The following is a 23,243-nucleotide window of genomic DNA, read 5'->3' on the forward strand; positions in this document are numbered from 1 at the left end:
CCCCACCGATCAATAGCATTCATTCTACTCAGTGAACAGTTTTGATACTGTTTTTATGGCGTGAAAATTACTGTTGCTTTGACTAGCTCCTATTACCAGGTGACACTGCTTGGCAGAAAACAATGAATCTTCCTATTATTTGGAAAATAAATGTGATTTATGGGAGCAGCAATTGATAGTGGTCTGTGTTTTGCCATCAGCCTGCTTGCTTTCCTGAAATAAGGCTTTTACCTTTGGAGCATGAAGGCTGTTTGTCTAGTGCTGCAGAGCAATTATATATATATATATTTTTAACCTCAGCTTTCATGAAATTTTAAAAAAAATATGATAAGGAAAACATCTGTTGTTGTTTTAAGGGTTGGGTGCCTATGCAGGAAGCACAGGCACCAAACCTGTGTGTAGGTGTGTAGGTGTGAAGATAAACAGGCTGGCAGGGAAGGACGTGTTGTGGATGCTGGAGATGGTGGAAGGAGGAGGAGAAAGGGGAAAGCTGACCTGAGCACCTGCTGTTGCTTCCTTCCTCTCATGGTAAAGATGATGGCCAGCACTGAGGATTTATTATTAAAATCCTATAATACTAATAACAAAAAAATGGATGAATGTAACTGCAGGGAAGGAGAACCTCTTCCCCTAAGAGCTGTGCAAGACATTAGCCAGAAATGTCTGGGGAGATCTGTGAGGCTGTTTCTGTTTTTTCTTTCCTTCTTGCCCTTTTCAGCAATCTTTGCTGCCAGCTGGTTGGCCTTGGCTGTCCTGGGCCAGCTTTCCCCCAGCCAGAACAGAAGGGGGCCCTCTCCTTGTTAATGCTGAAAATGTCTTGTTCTTCTTGTAGGACAAATAAATAAGGGTCTCACCTATTTGGGAACACATTTTTTACCTTTCATAGGGCAAATGAACTAAGAAATCCCCCGCATCACTTTGGATTTTTCTTAAAATTAAAAATAGCCGTGGTGTCATGGGTTGACCTGGGCTGGATGCCAGGCACCCACCAAAGCCATTCTGTCAATTCCTTCCACAACTGGACAGTAGAAAATATAAGGAAGGGCTCATGAGTTGAGATAAGGACAGGGAGAGATCACACAGAGATTAACAGCCAGGCAAAACAGGCTTGACTTGAGGATGTTAATTGAATTTACCAATCAGAATCAGAGCAGGATAATGAGAAGTAAAAACAAATCTGAAAAACACCTGCCCTGCTCCCTCCCTTAAAGTCCCTCCTCCTGCTCCTTCTCCCTGGGCTCTCTCCCCCTGCTAGCTCTCAGGAGAGGGACAATGTGGGTTACAGTCACTTCATCCACATTGTCTCTGCTGCTGCTTAGGGAGAGAGGTTCTTCCCTTGCTCTTGTGTGAGGTCTGTCCCAAGGGAGATGGTTTTCCATGAAATGCTCCAGCTCTTGGGTCCCTCTTCCATGGGGTCAGCCCTTCAGGCACAGCCTGCACCAGTGTGGGTCCCCCACAAGGTCACAAGTCCTACCAGGAAGCCACTCCAGCGTGGGCTCCCCTCTGCACAGGTTGTCAGGTCCCTGCCAGAAGCCTGCTCCAGCACTTCCTTCAGGTTCACAGCCTTCTTTTCAGGCATGGGTCTCCTCCTCTACCTCTGCACCCTGTGAATTCCATGGGCTGCAGGGGCACAGCCGCCTCGCCCTGGTGTCACCATGGGCTGCAAAGGAACCCCAGCTGTGGTGCCTCGAGCACCTCCTGCCCCTCCTTCTCCACCAACTTGGTGTCTGCAGAGTTGTTGTCCTTACATATTCTCACCCCACTCTTCTCTGCCCACAGTTACATCTGCCCAATAACTTTTTTTCCCCTTCTAAGAAAATATGTAACCCCAGAGGCATTATTATCATTCCTGACTGGCCCAGCCTTCGCCAGTGGCACGTCCCTCCTGGAGCCATCTGGCATTGGCTCTGCTGGACACAGAGGAAGCTTCCAGCAGCTTCTTACAGAAACCCTCCCTGTAGGGGGGGAATTTTCACCTTATAGGAATCAACAAATCAGTCAACAACTTCTGTTCTACAATGCACTGCATGAGGGGCCACATTTTTTTGCAAAATTACTCATAAAAAAGCTCCACATCCAAAGAGTTTCATCTGCATGTTTGCACAGGAGAGGCTGAACACTGAACTCATTACCACTGCACAAAGGAGCAAAGACACAGGGACCAAATTATTCCCCTATACAGAACTGAGCTACTCAGAAAAACAGTTAATCAAGATATTTTCATTAAGGTATTTTGACAAAGATGAATGTTCCCAGAAGAAGCAGGTACATCAGACAGGAAGAGTTTGACCATTAATTTTAAAAAGTCAATTTTCTGTCAGGTAAAGTTGTATTTTGGATTGGTTTTACTACTCCTTCCTGCCTACCTGCTTGCTCTGCTTTGGGACCAATTTCTGCTCAAGCTGAAGTGAATACCTTAAAGCTGTTTCTTTCTTCACAGAAATAAATATTCAAGCATACACATCCACATGTAGATGGACCTTAAGCATCTTTGGGATGTTTTTACCTACTTTCATTAGGCCAAGAAGGTGGATACTGTCCTACTATCTAGGAAGCTGAAGCAAACTGGAATTGTCTATCAATCCTAAAGCAATAGAATCAGCAGTTTTCTGAATATCTTTGAGCAGAGCCTTTATTTTTCAGGGCTCTGAGTTTATGTTCAGGTAGTGCTAAACACTGGCATGATCTAAGCCTGATTTGGGATTCCTCAGTGGAACTCCTCTGTTTTATGGTCAAGAGGAGAATATTATGAAAATCTGATCCACTGCATTACATGGGACCAGATTATTTCACTTAATGATTCCTGCATTGAAGTTATGATCTCATGGCAAGCCCAGAGTGTATTTCACAGAGGAACACTCATCCACAATTGGAATTCTTATCTCTTTTAAGCATCATCCCATACAGAAGGCACTTCAGTTTGCTCAGTTTCTCAAACAGCAGCTTCTGCTACACAACTGTCTGACACAAACAGTATCTGTCTGGCTGCAGGGGCTTTGCACAGGTAGGAGCATCTCTGGCCAGGACTAAACACGGGGTTTGTCCTGAGTTAGCTACAAGGAATGGGTTTTAGTGAGGGAAAATGGCATAAATTCAGCTTCCAGGGTAGCTGTAATTACACAGACTTTGATAAATATAATTACACTGTTGTTAAGGGGATTTTGGTGTATTTTATTTCTTCCACTTGCAAGAGCTGGATAAGAGATAGAGAGCTGTCAAAGGGAGTGCACAGTTTTGTTTCCTTATCTGAAATTAGAGCCCCAGGACACAGCTGTATTCTTGCACTTTGAAGATTAATTTAAAATAAATACCATGCTTTTTATATCAGACCCTTCCCTTCTGTCTGGGATTTCTGTCACATGGATGCATTTCCTGCAGGTGCAGCTTTTCCCACTTTGCTGCCCCTTTTTGGAGGGGGTGTATTTGTGTGTGTATTTGTGTGCTCACCTGGTGCAGGACTCAGCACTGTGTGTTTTAGCACTGCATTTCTGGTGATAAATACCTTTACTGGAATAATGACACGTGAACTTAAAGGTGTGTTCAACATGAATTATACCAACACATATTCTGGAATTATTTAAGGCTTCTTGTATCTAACATAAAGTATTGTTATGTGCATCATTATGTTGAATCTCACTCTTAAGGATATTTTATTTTGATCAGAAAACAGAGATGCCAAGTAACAGAAGTACCATGTTGCAACCTCAGAATCCAGTCATAATCTGGTGACATTATCAGGATATGTCCTCTATGAAAGATCCCCAAAAGGTCTTCCTATTTAAATTAAACCTTGTGGAGTGCACAATGCTTTTCCAAATGGAGCTAACCATTGCTTAATTTAGTCCTGGCAGCTGCTGTGTTATTTGCACTAATATATGCTGATATTCAGTGAATTAAATCTTGATGCAGCCCTTCCAAGTGCAGTGGGGAAGAAATCCCATCAAGGCACTTTACCCTAAAGCAGCCTTCACCGACTGATTTGTATCGCTCCAAACGTGGAGCACTTTGCTGTGATGAGTGAACTCCAATACCCACAGTAAACCCCCAAATCCTGACACCATTTATCAGCCTATAAGGAGCTTTGCTCCACAAAGCTTAATGTACTCCAGTCAGGTTCCTGACTTCATAAATAAAGCAGAGGTCTGCCTTCCCCCTGGGAGGAGGTTTCTGTGTTCCTGACTCTTGTAAAACAGAAACCAATACTGAAACAGTTTTTTGGCATCAGCCAAGTGCTTTCTGCTTTGTAAGCTACTACCTCAACCTTGTTTTTGATACAGCTGAATTTCCCAACATATTGGCCTGATTTATCAGCTTAGTAAAAAGAAAACCAGTATCTATTTCTTTAGAGTCTTTCTGGTTTTCTGCAATTCCTGAGCATTTGGGGTTGCTGAACATATTATTCTGGAAAAAGCATATTTTTTTTTTTTCTGGAGGAATTTGCCCTTACAGACATGAAAACAAAAGCTTCAAATTTGCTCGAGTGAGGCAGAAAGTGGCTTGATGTGTGATGTGCAGCCACATTACAAACACAACTCTGTCCTTGACAAGGTGGGGTTCAGGGTTAAGAGACCAGGACTCAGAGGATTTTCATGCAGTTCCTTACTCTGCTCCTGATCTCTTGAGCCAATCTTAGAGTGGTCAGCCTCTGTTCCTCTTGTTTATCTCTTGCACTTCATTTAGTGCATTTAGCTAATTAAGTTTTCAGGAAACCAAAAAAAACTGTTTCACAAGGCAAACAGACAGGGAAACAACGTGGAATAATACAAAATAAACAGCCTTGTTTCAGCTTATAAAGATGAAATTAAACCCTACAGGGTATTTCTCCTTAGAGCCAGCACTGAGACAGCACATTTCTCCCTGTCCCTGAAATCTAGAAATACCAAAGATGGAGATGGGTGAGGTCTGCTAAGTGCCCTGCTCCACCCTGTGCCTGTGGCTTTCCTTGCATCCCCTCTCATTCTGAGTAATTGTATTTGCAGTGCAAGTATTTGTACAACCAGTCACATCCGAGGGCTTTCCCAGAGATAAGGGGCTCTATTCCACTTCCATCCACAGCTATCTGCAATATAATGTAATTAATTTATCTCTTGTTTGTCAAGAGAAAACAAAACTGAACAGCTGAAATGGTATTTGGAGGAGCAGCACATTCCTGCCCTTTGGCATGATTCAGCCTGTAACCCTTTGTCCAGCTGCTCCTGTGCCGGGATGTCCACCACTCTGGGATGTGACATGGAGCAGCACTATGGGAAAACATCATCTTGATTTACGGGAAAACTTCAGCACATCCATTACCTATAAAGTTATTAAACTCCTTCAGTTACTTATCTCCTGTATTTGTGACCTGTTCTTTTGTAGGCACACACATTTTGGGGGCATGGGTTAGTGCAGAGGCAAAGTACCCAGCTGTCTTCTGTCTCTCCCTCAGCTCTGGCCCAGCACACTGGAAGTGAGTCCCACTGGAGTGGAACAGACCCTGGGACTGTTCTTTCTGAAGGGTTTAAATACATTTTCCTGCTTGTTAGACAAATGTAATGGAACTCTAACTATCCAAGCCAACTAGTGTGGTAAAAAGATGTGTAAAATCTCAAGAATCCAGAGCAAAAGGAGGAATGTTTAAAAAGACCCTCAAAGCAGCTATCTTTAATGGAATTAGATATCTTAGCTAAATAAATAAGAAGCTATTGCTTGTAAAAAGCCCTCAAAACCACAGTGATTTCCCTTGAGGTAAAATCAGTAGAGCAAAAGAAGGAAAAAAAAAAGGACTAAAAAAATCCCTCACCATAAACCCCAAAGGGACTTGTCAGCTCTACAGCAGAAATTGGAGAGACTACTCAAGCAAGAAGAGGATTAGGCTATCTCCTATCAAAGCACCCAGGGACTGGATTTTTACAGCAACTTAAATAGAAAGTGGTGGAGTTTTGGGTTTGGATTTTTTTTTTTATCATTTCCAGCTGTGGCAAAGACTGGAAGAAAAAATATACACAATATTACCCCTAAAGTGATGTCTTTCCAGCAGGACCAGTGCCTGTGTGCTCTTTCTAGGTCCATCAACTTTAACCATTTTAAAAGTGCTTTGCTTTGTGCAGTGACCCAAAGCAGCATGAAACATTTACACCTTTGGGTAAATCTCTGAGGAGCCATGTCCCACGCTGCTGAACACGGGAGTGAGCTGGCCTGGCCAGGAGAAGGACAGGACACAGTTGGTGACGAAGGGTCCTGGATGCTGCCTGCTGCAGGAGAGCTGGAGGCAGCCACGAATCCTTCCTCCTAATCCTCTCTGACCTGGGCTCCTGATCCCAGACACATCAGTGTTCAGCTATTTGAATCTGCTCAGGCTTCCAAAAATACCAGGCATGGCCCAAGCAGACCCCTCTAGCACGGATCTGCCTGGAGAACGTGGTCCGAGCTTGTTTGCTCTGTGCAGGAGCCCCATGCTCACCCCCTGTGCCCCTCCCTGCCCCACAGGACAGCCTCACTGCATTTAAAAGTAGCAAAATTGGGCAAATTATCACCTCAGTGTGAAGAGATTATTCCTTATTAAAGCTCAACCTTTTTTCACTAAGCCCTCAATCTGGAGACTGTGCCTCTGCTCATGTGTGTCCTTCAGCCCAAGCAGAGGGGAGAGCATTGGTTGCATTGGTTGCATTGCTGCTGTGGAGTCCTGCTCTGCTCTGGCACAAGTCCCCTCCTTACTCTGGTCCTCTCCTTTACAAGGTGCTTCCTAGGGCCATCTCCTCTAGGCTCAGCCCATCTCCAGCCCTCTCTTCTTCATTTCTGCAGCTTCTCAGGTTGGGCTGGTGGCAGCTTCCAGGGACACAGAGAAGCTGGTGCATCCCTTGTCTTTATTGTTGTATGGCTTCTGCTGTGAATTGATTGTAAACTGTGCCAGGGCTGCATAACTGAGCATCTTCACCTGCCCATCCTCAGACCTGTGTGTTCAGTGACTGGTCCTTCACCATCCCTCTGAGGTTCAGTCCTGCTCCCACCATCTGCTTTGTATCTTTAACCAGTTTTCCCCCTAAAGAGAGAACAGATAGTGTATTAATTTGTAGTCTACTTCTGGGCTTTCAACTTGCTCTTCTGAAAGTTATTAATTCCAGGACAAACACAATTTTCTCTCTTTTTCAGCCTCAGATTCTGGTGCTGTCGAGGTAATGTGTCTCTGTCTGTCTAGCCTTATATAACTGTCTCCTTTTCTCTTTCTTTCTTTGCTTTTTTTTTTTTTTTTTTTAATTTTCTTTGCCACTTTATCAACAGCTGGAGAAAAAACTGTTATCTCTTTCCTACGGGCAGGGCACGAAAGAGATAAAAAAGCAATTCCAAAGCCAAAGCTCGAAGTCTACCTGCCTAGCCTTCAGCCACCAACCCTCCTTGGCTAAATCTGACAGTGTCCTAAGCCTGGGGCCTCACCAGGTTCTCCCTGGAGATTTCCTTCAACACACCCCTACACGTTCTGCATTGAGAAACACAGCACCAGGTGTGTGCAGCAACCTGTGCTCCTGTTGGGGGTCACCACTCAGGTGCTCTGTGCCCATTCTCACCTTCAGAGCCGCCCTGAAAAGGCCACACACCTGAAGGAGGTCTCAGTTTATGCTCTGGGGATGAAACCTCCTGCTGGGGTGGAGTAGCTGCAAGTTCACCTCCCTCAGCAGCCTGAAGGCTCCAACAGCATTATCTGCTGCTCACAAGGCTCTGCAGCTGTAGGGAAAAGAGTAGCTGGGCACATCTCAAACAGCAATTCCAGGATTTCATAAACGTGGGAAAGCTTGACCTTAACATCTGGCATCAGTGGAGTCCTCTCCATAGGAGAGCTTCATATGGAAGTGGTGTTTTTAGCCCCTTCCCCTGTACCACTTTGTGAGGTCAGTTTACCTTATCTCAATGCCATTCCTTAAGGTGTTTGACTTGCAACAGTGCTCTTTTAAGGTATTGGAGAGCTCAAGTTTTGCTTATAAATCTAAGTAACTCATCCAAGTTAAAATAGGAATTTATTGTAAAGCCATCAATCCAATTGGAATTTACATCACTTCTTTTTAACCTCAAGACTTCTAAAAACAATTGCCTCAGTATATGAATATTATGTTATCAAATAATTCTCAAGGATGCTTTTGGTCTAGATAGGGCTGTATCAAGGCAAACTGTATCAAAGAATCCACTGCTCATTGCTCAATGTGTGATTAAAATGGATTCCATATCTTTACAAGTTTACATGTTTAGCTCCAGGCATTTTATTATGACTGGCACTAAGGATAACCTTCCAAAATAAACATATGTGTATTGTTCCATATTGTTAGTAAAGTGATTCTAATCCCTACTGCTCCTAATTTTCCTGTTTTAAAAATCCTTCTAACTGGGATTTTGCAGACCAGTACTGTCATCCTTGAATAATTTCAGATAAATAATTTTGATGGCAGGGAAATATTTTACTCACTCTCTGGAAAACCCATTCATATTTTAAAATCTTAGAAGGAAACAAGAAATTTGCCAGTTCCCAACTGTCATTTGCTCATTATAGCCTACTTTTGGAGCATTTCCAGAAGCTCTCATCAGTCTGCTCGTGATGTATACGTGGCTCTGTCAGCATCACGTATGGCTGGGGACAAGAAATAGACACACGGAAAGGACGGCTGCTGATTCCACTACAAAAATGCTCTTTGACCTTGACCCCTGCCTGGAAATCACAATATTGTTAATTCAAGTCTCATGTTGTCTGATCTGTGTAGGTTTTATTACTAAATAGAGTTTACAGATTTCACAAACTCAGAATAAAATCGCGCTGTTAGCAGGACACCCCCAAAGTCTGTCTGCCAGGGTTCCCATGGGAGCTACTTACTGTTTCCACAGCCTTGGAACCTTCCTACTGACCCAGCACAGCAGCAGAGCTAATATTAGAAAGCCCTAAATTCACTTTTAGTGTAGAATAATTGTACTTAAAACCATTAACCTGAAAACCAATTGAATTAATTTGGCAAAACATGTGTCCTTGGAGTAGCACAGATACCATTATTTTGTGTGTGTGTGTGATAGCACAGATTCTTGCTTAGGAAGATTTATCTGATATAATGACATAGCTGCATTTAGATTGTGTGAAGCAGTACGTGTCATAAACTGCTTGAACACTCGTTAAACCTGATGAATGAAATAACCCTCCTGGGCTGGAGAGAGATGTTGCTGTTATAGATTATGATACATCATATATCACATCTGGTTGTTATTGTTCTACCCAGGTTATTTCATGTGTAAAAGGGACAGCACCAGCAGGAATAAGTCCTGCTTATTTTGGAAGAAACACATGCTCTGCAAACAGGAGACAGAGGAAAAAGCTTAGAAATTGGGAAATCTTCTGGGAATTGGGAAATCTGCTGGAAATCTCTCTGACAGAGGAAATGCAGGAGGACTTGGCTATATGGAGAAAGCCTGAAAAATACGATTATAGATCAGCTATTATATTGTGGGTTGGTTTTATCCTGAAGTACACCAACTCATATTCTGATTTTAATTCCTTTCATTCTGAGTGCTCAGCCTCTGGAAATGTTGCCACAGGGGCTGCTTATCCCTTGCTTGGGTCTCTCAGGATGGAGTCTGGTACTCAATGCTGCTGATATGTGTCTCTTCTTCTGTCCCCAGGGTGCACTAGACTGGGGCCCACTTCTGCATTTCAGTGTCTCTCTAAACTGTCTAAGTCTTGGGAAAAGGTAAATCCTCCTAAAATTGCAGGCCAAGCACTGTTCTCTTTGTGTAATCTGTAAAAACTCATTTTTTTTATTAACTGGTAGCACAGTTCTTCCAGTTCTCAGGTTTACACTTTTGGTTGGCCGTGTATCTGTTGGCAGGCAGGGAGCAGCTTCTTTCAGCTGGAGCCAATTCCCGATGGAGTCAACGGGTTCTGAGCCAGGCCAGCTGCCCTTGGCTGTGAACTGTAAAATAAATATTTCTCTTAAACACAGAGCATCTTGACTATTCCAAGAATGTCTCAAAAGCCGATCTAAGCTATGTCAGCTCTTCTTCATATGCAAAGGGGAAAAATCCCTTCAGAAGTGAGGCATGGGAAGTATGTAACACTGAGATGTGTCATTGTCTAAACTCTGAGCAGGGTGGGATGTTAGGGAAGGTTTCCAGGGAACCAGAAAAACTTTCACAAACTTACTGGCTGACATCCATGGCAAATGTCATTCCAGATATGGCAGAGAATTAAGCAGCTCTAAAGCAAAGTAAAAGCACATCCAAAAATAAAAATCATAAAATTTATATATTAATGTTAAAAGCTAAAATATCAAATGCTATAAAAGTTAGTGAGTGTAGGGAAGAGAATTACAATATCTGGTAGTAATTAAATGAGTAATTTTTTGTGGTTATGATTAAAGACAAGTTAAGTTTTTAGATGCATTCAAATGTATGAATTATTTCCTGGCTTTCAGAGGGACCAGTTTTTAAGTTGCATGCAGTGTGCTTTCTTAAACTGTGGTCAAAACTTCTCTCACCTGGCCAGTGATGGGTCATGCTGTGAAAGCAGTGTCTCTAGCTTAAAGTGTCTGTTTTAAATCTAATAAATAGATAAACAAAGCAAACAAACAAATGAAAGCTGCCTTTCAAAGAAGTCTATCTTGGACTCAAAAACTTTTCACTCAAGCTACATAAAATTTTAGAACTAAACATTTTCCCTTATTGATTCTCCTCTTTTACATCCATTTGCTCCTTCATAACCTCTCTTTATAGTCCTCTCTGGGGCATCACTGGTTTTGATGCCAGTATCCTCTCAATGCTGACAACATCTGGATTACTGGGTTCCTTGGGTGGAAAGCACCATAGATAGCTGTGTCCTTGGAGCCTTGGTCCACTGACCCACAGGAATATTGGAGATCATCCTGAAGTTCTGACCTGCCTTTGGCCACATGGTTGCCCCTCTGGGCTCCAGAGCTCACACTGCCAGTGACTGTAACAGGGCCTTATGCACAGCCACCCTGGCAGATCCCTTGGATTCTGTGTCCTAAGCAGGATCTGAATCTTACATTTGCTGTCCAGACTAAAGACCCTGGCACATCTTTGTGATTGGTCAGTTGTTTTTTGTTCAGTTTTTAATCTTTCCTCACAATGTTTCCTTTCCACATCCCTTCCTAATCATGGCAGGTGCTAAGGCTGTTCTGCCTGTCACTCAGGCTCCCAGCCCAGCCATTGTATGAGCTGGGATTTGGCTGAGCTGTGATTACTGAAATCTCAATGCTTCTTCATTTCTGACTTCTCTAGCAGCCAACCCTTCCCAAACCTCTCCTCCAGGCACCCCATTTTCACACTTAGATCCTTGCAGGTTTCTTTCTGTTACACTTGAGAAATTCAATCCTACCCTGCTCCTACCCACAGGCTACAAAAGGTCATTCTCCAGCCTGGGCTGCTTCTCACCTTTCTTTTTCCACAATGACACCTTTTTCTCAGACACTGAACATCAGCCTCTTGCCTTGGCTCTCTGGGCACAGCCTGGCTAGCTCCTGACCTGCCTCAGCCTCCACTGCCTGCCAAGGCACTTCTCCCTGCCAGGGTGCCTTCATTCCTGCTTCACTTTTCCAACAGGAACATGGATACTTTCTTCCATAGGCCCTGAGGCTTGGGAGAGACATCTTGCAAACAGCCACAAAATGACATCACTACCTGCCTTCAGAGCTCTTATTTTAATTATACTTTGCCATAGGGCTTAAGAAAAAAACCCCCACTTTTGACATAGTACATTATATAAATATTTTATTATACAGAATAAATGTAGTTGTTCATGATTTCTTTTATTTCCTGTAGATTTTTGATTATAACCTCCTTGGGGTATGAACTGCATTCAGGAGTTTGTTATCAGAGAAAACCAAGGTACATCATTAGGATAACTTAAGGAGGGGAATAACTTTCATTCAACAGGAGGACAGGCCTAAATTTCCTCTTAATTGGATACTTTGAGCTCCCTTTGGACCCGTGAATGTTGATAACAGTTTGCCTCATTCACTGGGGTTTTTTTTTTTCCTAGGGTAACAGAGCATGGGGTTAGCTCTGGGAGATGTGAGAACACCTTATTTCACTCAGCCTTATTTCAGCATAAAATCCCAGCTGCTTCTTCAACGCTGCACTTCTTGGAGAAGCCACTGGAGGGAAACCTCCACTACAAAACCAAACCCAGCTGCAGCCTGCTCCAGCACTTCAGCCTCGTCCCTCCCGCTCCCTCTCGGATGGAAGACTCCAAACAAAGTTGTTATTTTACCGGTTGCAGATTACTTGTGGTTTAAAAGCAAAGAACTAACGTGGTCTATAGTTATTAGTTCTGTAGACACAGGAGTAAAACAAAGAAAGAAAGGAAAAATGTTTCTGTCACTTTGGACCAGCGCTAAAGCTCACAACTTTAACAATGGGGAAACAATGTTGGAATTCCTGCTCTGGCAAAGCCCTGCTTGCAAAAACCTGTGCTGACACAAAAAAAAGAATCCAAGACTGAGTGGAGATCAGCCATAGCTTGAGTCTGCAGCCACCAGACACATGTAGGCAACCAAATAATCTCTGATGGCCAGGCTGCTCCTCCTGCTGCTGCGGGTTTTGTGAGAGAGAGCCACAGCAAAAGTGAAATTATCTCATACTGGGTCCCTGGAAACTGAAGAATTTCACTTTTCTGCACCAGGTCTACTCCTGCTATTGCAATCACAGTTTCTCTAATCTAAGTGAAGTAGTATTTATGGCTATCTGCTACTTTTCCAGAAAAAGTAATAGTCACCAAGAAAGTGGCAATCTGGGGAAAATATGCCAAATGTGTCTAAAACATATCTCTGTGCAAACATGATTCTATTTTTGTCTGAAACAGAAGGCAGGAAGCATTTATGTTCCTGAGTACCTAAATTTATCTGAAAAGAATATTTATTAAAGTCACCATAGAAACAGAAATTTGGAAGTATTAGACTTATTCCAGTTGTTGCAATTACTATTTCCTCCACAGCAGGATCTGTTATATTACAAATAATGAACAGTTCAAGATCTGTTATAATCTTATTCTAGATATTTTTGCTCTTTAATGGAAAAAACCCCAACTTTTTTGACATGAAAAACGTCTCTTCCATGTCCCTGCTTTAATTCACTGATCAAAAAGAGGAAAAAAATCTTGAAATGTTTACTTGGAAGCAAAGATATAAGGAAGAAGTTTGCACGTGCAGTGCACGATTTTTGGGCAGTATCCAGGAGTGTTTTTCAGATTTAAAAATGCTATTTTTTTCTGATTGATAAGCAAGGTCCATGACTGACTGTACACAGAACAAAGAATGTGCTCAGCCTGGTGGCCCAGTGGTTACTCTAAATTGTGTCATCAGTTGTCACAGCTGCTGCTTGCAAAGCCATTTTAAAAATGACCCCATTGCTGGCTCGCAAAGACCATTCTTGTAGGCTGACTTCTTTAACCACAGCATCCCTCAGCTGACCCAGCCATGAGCTGCAGCCCACGCTCTGGCCATGCTCAGAACATTCCCTCTGGTTTTCCAAGGGGATTATACACCCCACGTTCCTGCCTGATTGCCTCACACTGACCACAGCTGAACCAATGAGCTCCACTCTGGAACTATCGATAAAGAAGCATCCTACAAATGCCAAACTCTGAATCAGCTGGTTCTGTGTGCTAAAAACCAACTTAAACCATGAAAAATGTTAAGTACAAAGCAGTCTCTGCCCTCATCCTTACTTTGTGCAGCTTTTCACACCAGCTTCTCAGTGCAGGGGCTACTCCAGAGTTTCATCATTTCCAGTATGGATGTCACAAATGTCCTATCGTGGAAGCTTCACCTTTTCTCACTGGATGTATTTTCTAGAAGCGACAATGTAATCCTGTATGCACAGGTTATATTTATCACAGCTGGCTTAGACAGCGACAGAATTAATTAGGAAGTGTCTCAAATGTCAGATCATTAAATGAAATTGTAAAAAGGTAAATTGTAGTCTTCAGCAAGCAGAGATCTCAGAAAATGATCCTTGAAACAAATTGCAATTGCCGTAAAATATTAATTTCTTCTTTACAATAGGGACAGTGTATATGGTTCCACATAAACACTATAACTTTCTAATTTGATGTGAAGGTCAGTATAGAGGTCATGATGAAGAATTTCTTTTAGTCTCTGAGGAATAACTAAACACCGAACAAATATTTAATTTGCATTTTACATTACTATTGAATAGACTTTTCTTCTTAAAAAAATCCCTGTAGAGCTTATTTCAGTTCCTGTCAAAAATTTACAGGATTAAAATGGAAAAAAACAAGATATACAACAGCTAACAGTTGACAAATTCTTCCTTTTTTTACTATTTTAAAAACAAAAAAAGAGAATGTAATAGTCAAAAATGGGAAAATGCAGCATATTTCTCTCTTTTTATACTAACATGCAAAATTTTCTAGTCTGAAATCAATATTTAGACTCAGTAGTAATACATTTTAAATGGAGAAACTCTTATAATATAGTTTTAAAATCATGGATGTGAGGTCTGTTATTTAATGCACTCTTTGATTCCAGGGACTAACAGGAGATTTCTGTATCAGGATGCCAATTCTCACCCACATTGCTAAAGGTAGCAAATTAAGACAGAAAACAGCATGTGGGGAACAACACATTATTTTCCTCCCTTTTCCCTCTTCCCAAGTCAATCTGTTCGGACTGTGTCAGCTGTGGTGTCAGAGCAGTGTGTTATGAAAAGGGATGCTTTGAAGGGGCAGCCTGTATTATATTCAATTTTAACATTGCTCTTGTAAAACAGGGGTCTGAAATATGGCAGGATTTATTAAAGGGTCTTGTTTCTTCTTAAGATTACCCCCATATCCACAGCTTCTGTGTGGGCACCCATCTGCCTGGCCTCACTGTGTTAAAATCTGTGGTGCTCACACCTCCCACACTGATAACTGATAAGAGGGTCTTGAGATTGTCCAACCTCATGGGAGCCCTTCCCTGGAATTTCAACTCAGTTGTATGGTTGCAGGGCTGGTCTCTACCCCCTCTCCTCTGCAGAACAGTTTGGAAACCTGTTCCTGAACTTAGTGAGTGCTTGGAAAGTGAAGCCTCTTAAGTGGAAGGCCTCCAGTATCTTCTCCCTATAAAACATTTTTGACAGCAATGTTGCTGATCCCTCTACAGTCCCAGAAGAGTTTGGAAGAAGGGAGTTCTCAGCAGAAAAGTGAACATAGATACCTGTATTGCTGTCTCTGTCTCCTCTGCACAGTGATGGAGAGGGGAGCTCTTTTCCATCTGTTTTCCCGGCCCCAAATTGAGTAAGCAAGAGGTGAGGATGGCCTGGAGCACAGATGTGCCTCTCCACATCACTGCCTGGGACTGTGCTGGAGATGGCAAGGGACAAAGCAGTCACACTTGCAGATATGAACCCAGATAACTTTGAAATTCAGGTTTCAATGCTGCCCTTGTGACTCATCTTTGTTAAACTGCATCAGCACATGAACATTCTGGAGCAAGTCCAGAGGAGGGTGATGAAGATGATCAGAGGGCTGCAGCACCTCTCCCATAGACACAGGCTGAGATAGCCGGGGTTGTTCATTCTGGAGAAAAGAAGGCTCCAGGGAGTCCTCAGGGCACCTTCCATTTTCTAAAAGGGCTACAGGACAGCTGTAGAGACTGCTGACATGGACATGAAGTGATAGGACAAGGGGGAAGAGATTCAAACTAAGAGAGCAGGTTAAAAAGAGGTATTAGGAAGAAATTCTCTACTGTGATGGTGACGAGGCACTGACACAGGTTTCTCAGGAAAGTTGTGGATTCCCCATCTCTGGAAGTATTTGAAGCTGAGTTGTATGTGCCTCTGAGCACCCTGGTCTGAGTGGAAGGTGGCCCAGCCCATGGCAAGGACTTCGGAACTTGGTGGTCTTTTAGCATCCCCTCCAACTCAAACCATTCTGTGCTCCTGTGATATTGGTACCCACAGACATGAATGGCAGCTTCACCTAAGCCATGACACATCCACAACCTGCTGTAACAGAGAAAGTGTTCCCACCTAGAACTTGGCAATTCTCCACTGCACCACCAGACTCACAGAGCTCAGTGAGGCTGGCAGAACACGGCAGCCAAAATGTCTGTGTCCCTAAAGGAACCCAAAAGTGACTGACCATCAGTCTCTAATCCTCCACCAGTCCTGCAGAATTTCCTTCATTCAATCTTCCTTGTGTTCTTACCTGGTATCACATGGATTCCTTTATGCATGCTCCTCCTATTGAAAGCACAAGCCTTGGTCATCTGTTGGGAGGGCACAGTGAATGTTACATGAGCAAGTTCCTGGATTTTGTTTTCTTTGTGAACTGTTAAAGTTGCCTCTGGAGGACTTAAATGTCTCTTCTGATGCCTCTGACCTCATTTTTGGTGCTGAGGACATTCAAAAAGTACAGGTCATGTTGCATAGGATGTAGGAAGCTTAATGCACAAATCACAGACCTGTTTCACTCAAAAAGAAATAATAGGAGATTTTGTTGTCTCTTAAATAAATCTTTTGATTATCAGGAGGATGATGGGCATTTTTTAAAAGGAGATAGCCATAATAATAAAAAGGTCTGTTTGCTTTTTGTTTCATATTAGACAATGGTTTGCCTGAAAGAGATTATCAATTATATTTGTATAAGAACATTTTTTCCTCACTGGTTTTAGTCCTGTGTGTTGCACTGATTAAGGGGAATGGATCTTTGCTGCCACAAGGAAATGGGAAAACAAACATGAGCTCAGTGGATGTATAAGATGTGCTCGAGGGCCATACTTTGAGCCAAGAGGAACACTTTGTGGCTTAGACCACGCAGACAAGTCTATCAAATGTACAACGTGTCATATACAGATTTCTGTTTAGTGGACCTTTCTGTCCCAGCCTCCACATTTATCACTGTCTCCCTGACAGGAGCTCTGCCCTGTTATCCTGACTTGTATGTCATTTATCAGTGTTAAGTACAACAAAAGAGTATCTCTTTAAACCCCCTTTACCCTTTCACATGCTTCTACCCTTGAATAATGATATCTGTCTCTGCAGCCACAAATATTCCATTTCACCCTTTCCTTTGTATTACATTAGTTGCTCAAAAAATGATTAAAATGGCATTAGTGCACTGTAAAATGAAAATTATTATATTATTGTTGGAGTCATGTGTAAGAGAAGAGATAAAAGCATTTGGGTGCTTTTGCCCCCTTTTTAGGCCTGTCAAGGCAAAAGAATTTTGTATATATATGTATATACATAAAACCCCCATCCACAAAGTCAAAATTTGCAATGCCACTTCAGCCCAAATCACGCAGCCCCAAGGCCAAAGCTGAATTTTCAGATGTGGATATGAATACTCTGTCCAAAGGAAAAAACATAAATTCTGACATAAACACAGACATTAAAATAACATTAACAGTCTTTGAACATACTTTCACATATGACTGCTGCATTTATTTTATTCAAGAACAAAGACAAAAGAGATGAAAATGGACCACAGAAACCTTACAAAGGCTACACAAGAAGTGTAGCAACACTGAAAACCGTTGCTAGAAGAGATGTTTTCAAGCAGCATTTCATAGCCATGCCTGCTGCCATGTTTTATAACAACAGACTGCTTTTATAGGAATTTGGTAACATGCTGGGAATCATAAGCTTCACAAAATTTATGTTTAGCTACTGCCTTGCTAGACATTTTATAGAGATGTGTTAGCAACTCTCTATTACAGGTATGGTTCAGGCTCAGGTTATTAATTACAGCTTGGAGATTCAATTTATAATCAATAAAAAACCCAAATGAATTGCCAGTTTGAAACTTTACTTCTCATTTTCTTGTGTGTACATACGCATAAATCATCCAGTTCTCACACCTCCTGCTCTATTTCCCAGGCTTATTTCCCAGTTCTCTTTCTGAAAGGCAGAAAACACCTCATCCTTCATGTTTTTCCCAGCCTCCTCATGCTCCTGCACTGGTTGATTGTGCTCCCTGGCACTCCTCATCACTGTGCTGGATCCTTTCAGACACCATTTACAGGACGCTGGGACCTGCAGTCTTGGGCACAGCAGTGAAGGAATATCTGCAGGGGAAGAGAGCACTGCATGGCACAGCTCCTGCAAAGTGATGGCATGGGAAAGGATGAAAGGATCCCTCTCACTACCCCAGATCCGGATCCTGAGACAAACATCATTTGTGCAGCACATGGCAAAGCCTCTGTGACAAAGAGGGGTAAGTTGCTGATGCTAAAGGAATTCCCAGGAAAGAATCATTGGATAAAAAACAGGTCACCCACTCCTGAAGCTGGTTCAACACCGGAAATACAAGGATACATGGAAATGGGGGAGAAATTTTGAAGGGAGGGTGTCTCAAGAGCTCTTCATTCTCAGGTCTGGTAGCTGAAAAGGCTCTTGGGGTGTCTAGGAGCTGGAGGTTTATTGCTATCCCTGAGCAGATTTGTCTTTTGTAGTTGTATCCTTGTGACCATTTGCTTTCAATGCAGTAATTAAGGGCTTGGACATATATCCTGCTAATTTCCTTCTCTTGTTTTGCTATTGAGTTTACTTGATCCCTTACATACCCTGGTCTTAAATACACTTAGCTGAAAATCACTACATTTCTACTGTGTAGAGAAGGCAGGTTCTGGGTCAGGTTTTCAGCTGAGGGGAGAAAAAACCCCAATAGGTTTACAAAAAGGACCCTATAATGGTGTCTGCAGCAGTTGTGTGCTGGCATGGCAGACTCTGGATTCTGTTTCTCATTGATGAGATCTGTGAGGAAGCCTCTCACAGAGTCTGCCAACTGGCACAATACATTTTCCAACTGGCAAGCAAGTCCCAACACCTGACTGACCCAGGAGCATCTCTGGAGAGGCAGCCTGAACCTCCTTTCTCTGGCTGCTCTGCAAAGACACCAAAAGATCCATCCTGGTGTGACCATCACATGTGTGCAATGCTTCAGATGAGCTCCTCTCAGACAAAACCTTACTCAAAGCCACTATGGTAGCAGTTTTCTAAAAATGGGATAAACTGACCTAAGAGCCACTTCCCAGTAGAATCAGAGCCTACTCCTTTCCCTTTCCCCTATCGCTGCTCTCTGTTACACACTCTTGTCATTAACCAAGTGGTAAGTATGTGGCTCTCTGAATGCCTCTGCAAATAGATGCAGCTCATTCACTCAGAAAAACCCCATTTTTTGTTCTTTGGTTATCAAAAATTGCAGGAGACTGGACTAACAGGCAGCAGAAGACCATGAGAAAGGACCAAGAAGAATAGAGAGTGCACAGGAGATAGTGGGAACAGTGTCTGAGTGTAGGAAAATGGCACAAGACTCATGTCTGTTTTTAGGGCAGGAGTGAGTCATTAGACCAGCCCAGAAGATCATGACGTTTACCTTGATACATCCTTAGCTCTCCTAGGAATTTCACTCCTGGTACAGCTGAAGGCAGCCTTCTCACAACTAGGGCTGGTGGCTCATGGCTGCCACACAATCAGCTCCTGACCTTTCAGTCATTTCCAATGATGAGCTCCCATCTTATGGGAGCTGTTTTCTGGGTATTAGTTCCAAATGTATCAGTTCATATTTTGCACCTTGAATGAATTTTACTGTTTCCATTATTTCAGTCTGAAGCACCATGTAACCCCTCCTTGTACCACATATCAGTTCTTCTCTGTTGGGAACACCTCCCAGCTTTGTGCCATCAACACACACTATCAGATGCTCCTGACATTTGTGCCAACTCAGTGTTTGCATTTAGGATATGTTTTCAACAAACCACATGCTACTTCACGTACCCTGATGGAGCATGGCTTAACCCCATGTTGTCACTTAGTGAAGCCTTTGATGCTAACACCCTCCTGGCAAGATTGTTGTAACTCCCACTGAAATCACATGGGGTCTTGGCATGGATGAGACTGTGTCAGGACACTGAGCAGAACAGGCTGGAAAGTTTGGGACCAATAAGTGTAAGTTGTGAAGAAAACAGTTTGAATATGCCAGTGTTTTTTTAGAGTAAATTTTGTAGCTTTTTATTGATCGATACAATGGAACACCCCCCCCCCTCCACACACACACCCTGTGTTTAAACAAAATTACAGTGAATTGCTCAAAGGCAAAACAAAATTCTCTGCTCAGCTGTTTGGCTCACATTCATCTCCCTTTACTCCTATAGAAGTGACATTTTAATTAACTGTGTCAGGTGGATGTGTAACATCTCTGCTGAAAAGCCTGTATCTGCTCAGCTGTGTGTCATAGTTTCTATACCACCAAGATCTATTAGAGGTCACGCTTTTGTGGCAGGAGTACCCAAATTCTAAACAAATACTTCCTAATACATAATCTGTCTAAGCTTTTCTTCTACTTGAACAAATGTATGGAAAGTAGTGATTTACATACACAATTTTTTCTAAAAGCAAGAAAAAAAAATTCTATAGCAGGATCGAAACCCAGTTCTTTGTGGGTAATAAACAGTTCTGCATGGGACTGGCTGGTTAAATGGTAGTGATTTTGTTCCTCGAGTGAGTGCTTTTAGCTATGAATACCTAAGTGTGCAAATGTAAACCGCTGCTTCTGCAAATATATGTGCAGCACTGAGGTTCACTTTCTGTGAATGTTAATGGACACAGAATTCAATCACATGAATATTCAAAGAAAGTGAACACAAAAGCAGCACAAGGGTGGTTGAAGCAAACAGATGTAAAAATGCTAGCCCAGAATCACGGTTTCCCCCCCATCGCCAGTGTGAGTGCCTTCAACTTTGAGAGCTTTACAGTATTGACCAGATTCTGAATTTTTCAGGTAAATATAATGCAGTACAAGCCATGACACTCCACAGAGTCTTGTGAGGAACATATCGGTTGTGTCAGGAAGTCTGATTTGGATCTGAAGCTTTCCAAGTCAACTGTCAGCTTAAACCTACATGGGAACTCTGTGGTGCAGGAAATGCTTCTGCTGGGATGACAAAGATATGGTCAAAGAAGAGGATCAGTAGCTTTATGAGAATCCCTTGTCAACCAGGAGTGAGGGAGATGATGTTTGTGAAATTCTGTGAAAGGGAAGGGATGAAGGTGAGCAATATTTTTATTATTTTACAAAATAACAATGTATTGTGGGGTTTACATTGAAAGTGTGTGATTCTAACATCAGCAAACAGGAGGAAGAAACAAAGGAGGAATGTAAATCTATATATACACTTATACATGTACTCAAACATATATTAACAATCTATCACCTTTAGATATGCCCACTTAGCTGCAGCTGTGAGTGGGAACCTCTGAAAGAGTCACTGAGGCAGGAGTGGGCATACAAATAGAGAAAACTCCAGGTGGCTGGAGTGCTGCATTTTGTTATTCAGGAACTTTCCTGATGCATTTTAATTTTACCCATAAAGAAATCACACATGGACGCAATCTACAGGGAAAGAACATTGGAGGTTATGAACGAAACCAGTTAAAATTAGAGAGGCAATTCAGACCTTTGCAAAAGAGAATGGCATTTTCCCAAGCACACCATAAGCATACAGTCAGTGGGAGCTCACCACACATCAGTAATGTGAGTAAATGGCAACTCCCCTGGGGAAACTGAGGAGAAACTGAGGCATGTAAATGACTGACTGGAACCCTGATTCTGCAAAGCACTTAAATATATGCTTCAAACACAGGCAATCCTCATCAATGGCAAATGCTGTTTTCCTGAACTTAATAAAACTTCGGCTCAAATCCCTTTTCCTTAAGAGACGGATGATGTGATGTCTGTGCTTAGAATCATTTTATGGTTAGAAGTATGCATCAGTTTAGTTTGGTGAGAAAAAAGCTACACATATGGCTGAAGGCCAGAGCAGAAGGTCAGAGCTGGGCTTGAGACAGAAATATTGAGAACACCAGGCACAGCCATCACTGGGGTTTGACGGCAGTAGGAAGTGAGGAAGAGCAAGAACTGAAACTGGAGGTGACAGATGAAATACAAAAGTATGAAGGAAGCCTCAGGAAGATGCACTGTTGAATCTGTGTTGCTGTTTCAATGGAAATTAAATGTAGTGTGCTTACTTACCATGCAGAGTACACAGGAACCAGCCTGGAGGTTCCTAGATAGCCTTGTACTGCATCATCAGAAGTGAGGAATAGTGAGAAAGGCTCATCTCCCTTCATTCACTTTGCAAGATGGGAAAGACTTGGCAGGGCAGAAATCAGCACATTTCTTTTCAGTATATTTCCTTTAAATCCTCTCCTTAAAAACTAAGACAAACCTGCTCAGTGACTCGTGCAAGCTCTATGCTCAGAATCTTCATTTCTTTGTAACACCTTCATTTCTGCCACACAGCAACTTGTTTCTTTAATAGCTACAGAGGAATATGGATTATATTAATTTATTTAGCTAATAGAAAGGGTTTGGATTATGTAGTCAATCTAGTAGGTCTTGAAGCCTGTTACAGCAGCTTAACAGCTGATGACAGACCCTCAAGAATCAAATCTAAATTAATTTTCAAGGAAATTAAATACTACCTTTCATGATACTATCTTACTGCCACCATGTCAACTGCTATTTTATTTATATTCCTCCAGAAAAATGAAATCTGATAAAAATTTGCATTTCAGTTTACATTATTTATCAGAATTTTAGTTTAGACTTTATAAATGTCTCATAATGACAATAGCTGCAACTCCCAGCGCAGTTGCATGAAGACCTACCAAAACTGTAGCACACAGCATCACTTATTCTCTGTGGTTCCAACTCCCTCTCTACTCCACCCGGTGTCAGCACCTGCCTCTTCTGGAAATGACACCAAATGATTTGGAGATGGTATAAACATGACTGAAATCAGTTTAATCAAAATTATTGTGTACACTGAAATATAGGGAGATCCTCTGTGGTAACTTACGGAAAATTGTGGGAAAGGCTGGTGCTGCCTGAGTGCTTTTCCTTTTTTGTTCAATGAGACAATGTGGTGAGAAAGCAGAATTTGAGTAGGTTGCAACTCCCCTAACTGGAGTAATTTAGGAAGCAGGCACATAGTCTACACCAGCCACGTGGGGTCCCTCTACATTCAGTGAAGAGGAGAGACACCTTCATCCCTCTTAATGTGGCCTCTCAGAGCTTATGCTGAGGGGCCACTGTGATTTTGGACAATCCTTTCTCAGGAAGACTTAGTTTTCTTGGCTGGGGTTTGCCAAAAATACTGCCTTAAAAGAAAATATCTCTTTGAGTGTATTTTTCACAAAAGCCCATGGTCTTTGAAAATTTTCTGATCCTTCACTTTGAACAGTATCCAAACTGAAATAAAACCTAAACAATA

The 23,243-nt window shown here is 42.2% G+C and overlaps 1 protein-coding gene across 4 annotated transcripts in view; it reads left to right on the plus strand.

Moving 5' to 3' along the window:
• DNAJB6 (DnaJ heat shock protein family (Hsp40) member B6) overlaps window positions 1-23,243 on the plus strand; it is an 89,083-nt gene extending 65,840 nt beyond the window's left edge. For 2 of the 4 annotated variants that reach the window (XM_015616738.2, XM_033520321.1), the window contains one exon: window positions 12,005-12,902. In XM_015616738.2, coding sequence (XP_015472224.1) covers window positions 12,005-12,025 — 21 coding nt within the window. In that variant the 3' untranslated portion in view covers window positions 12,026-12,902. Of the gene's footprint in view, window positions 1-5,099; window positions 5,325-12,004; window positions 12,903-17,847; window positions 18,185-20,749 lie in introns of those variants that run through there. The other 2 variants (XR_004500404.1, XM_033520319.1) reach the window with 2 other exon arrangements.

This window comes from Parus major, chromosome 2 (genome assembly GCF_001522545.3).
Source record: "Parus major isolate Abel chromosome 2, Parus_major1.1, whole genome shotgun sequence".
NCBI lineage: Eukaryota > Metazoa > Chordata > Aves > Passeriformes > Paridae > Parus > Parus major.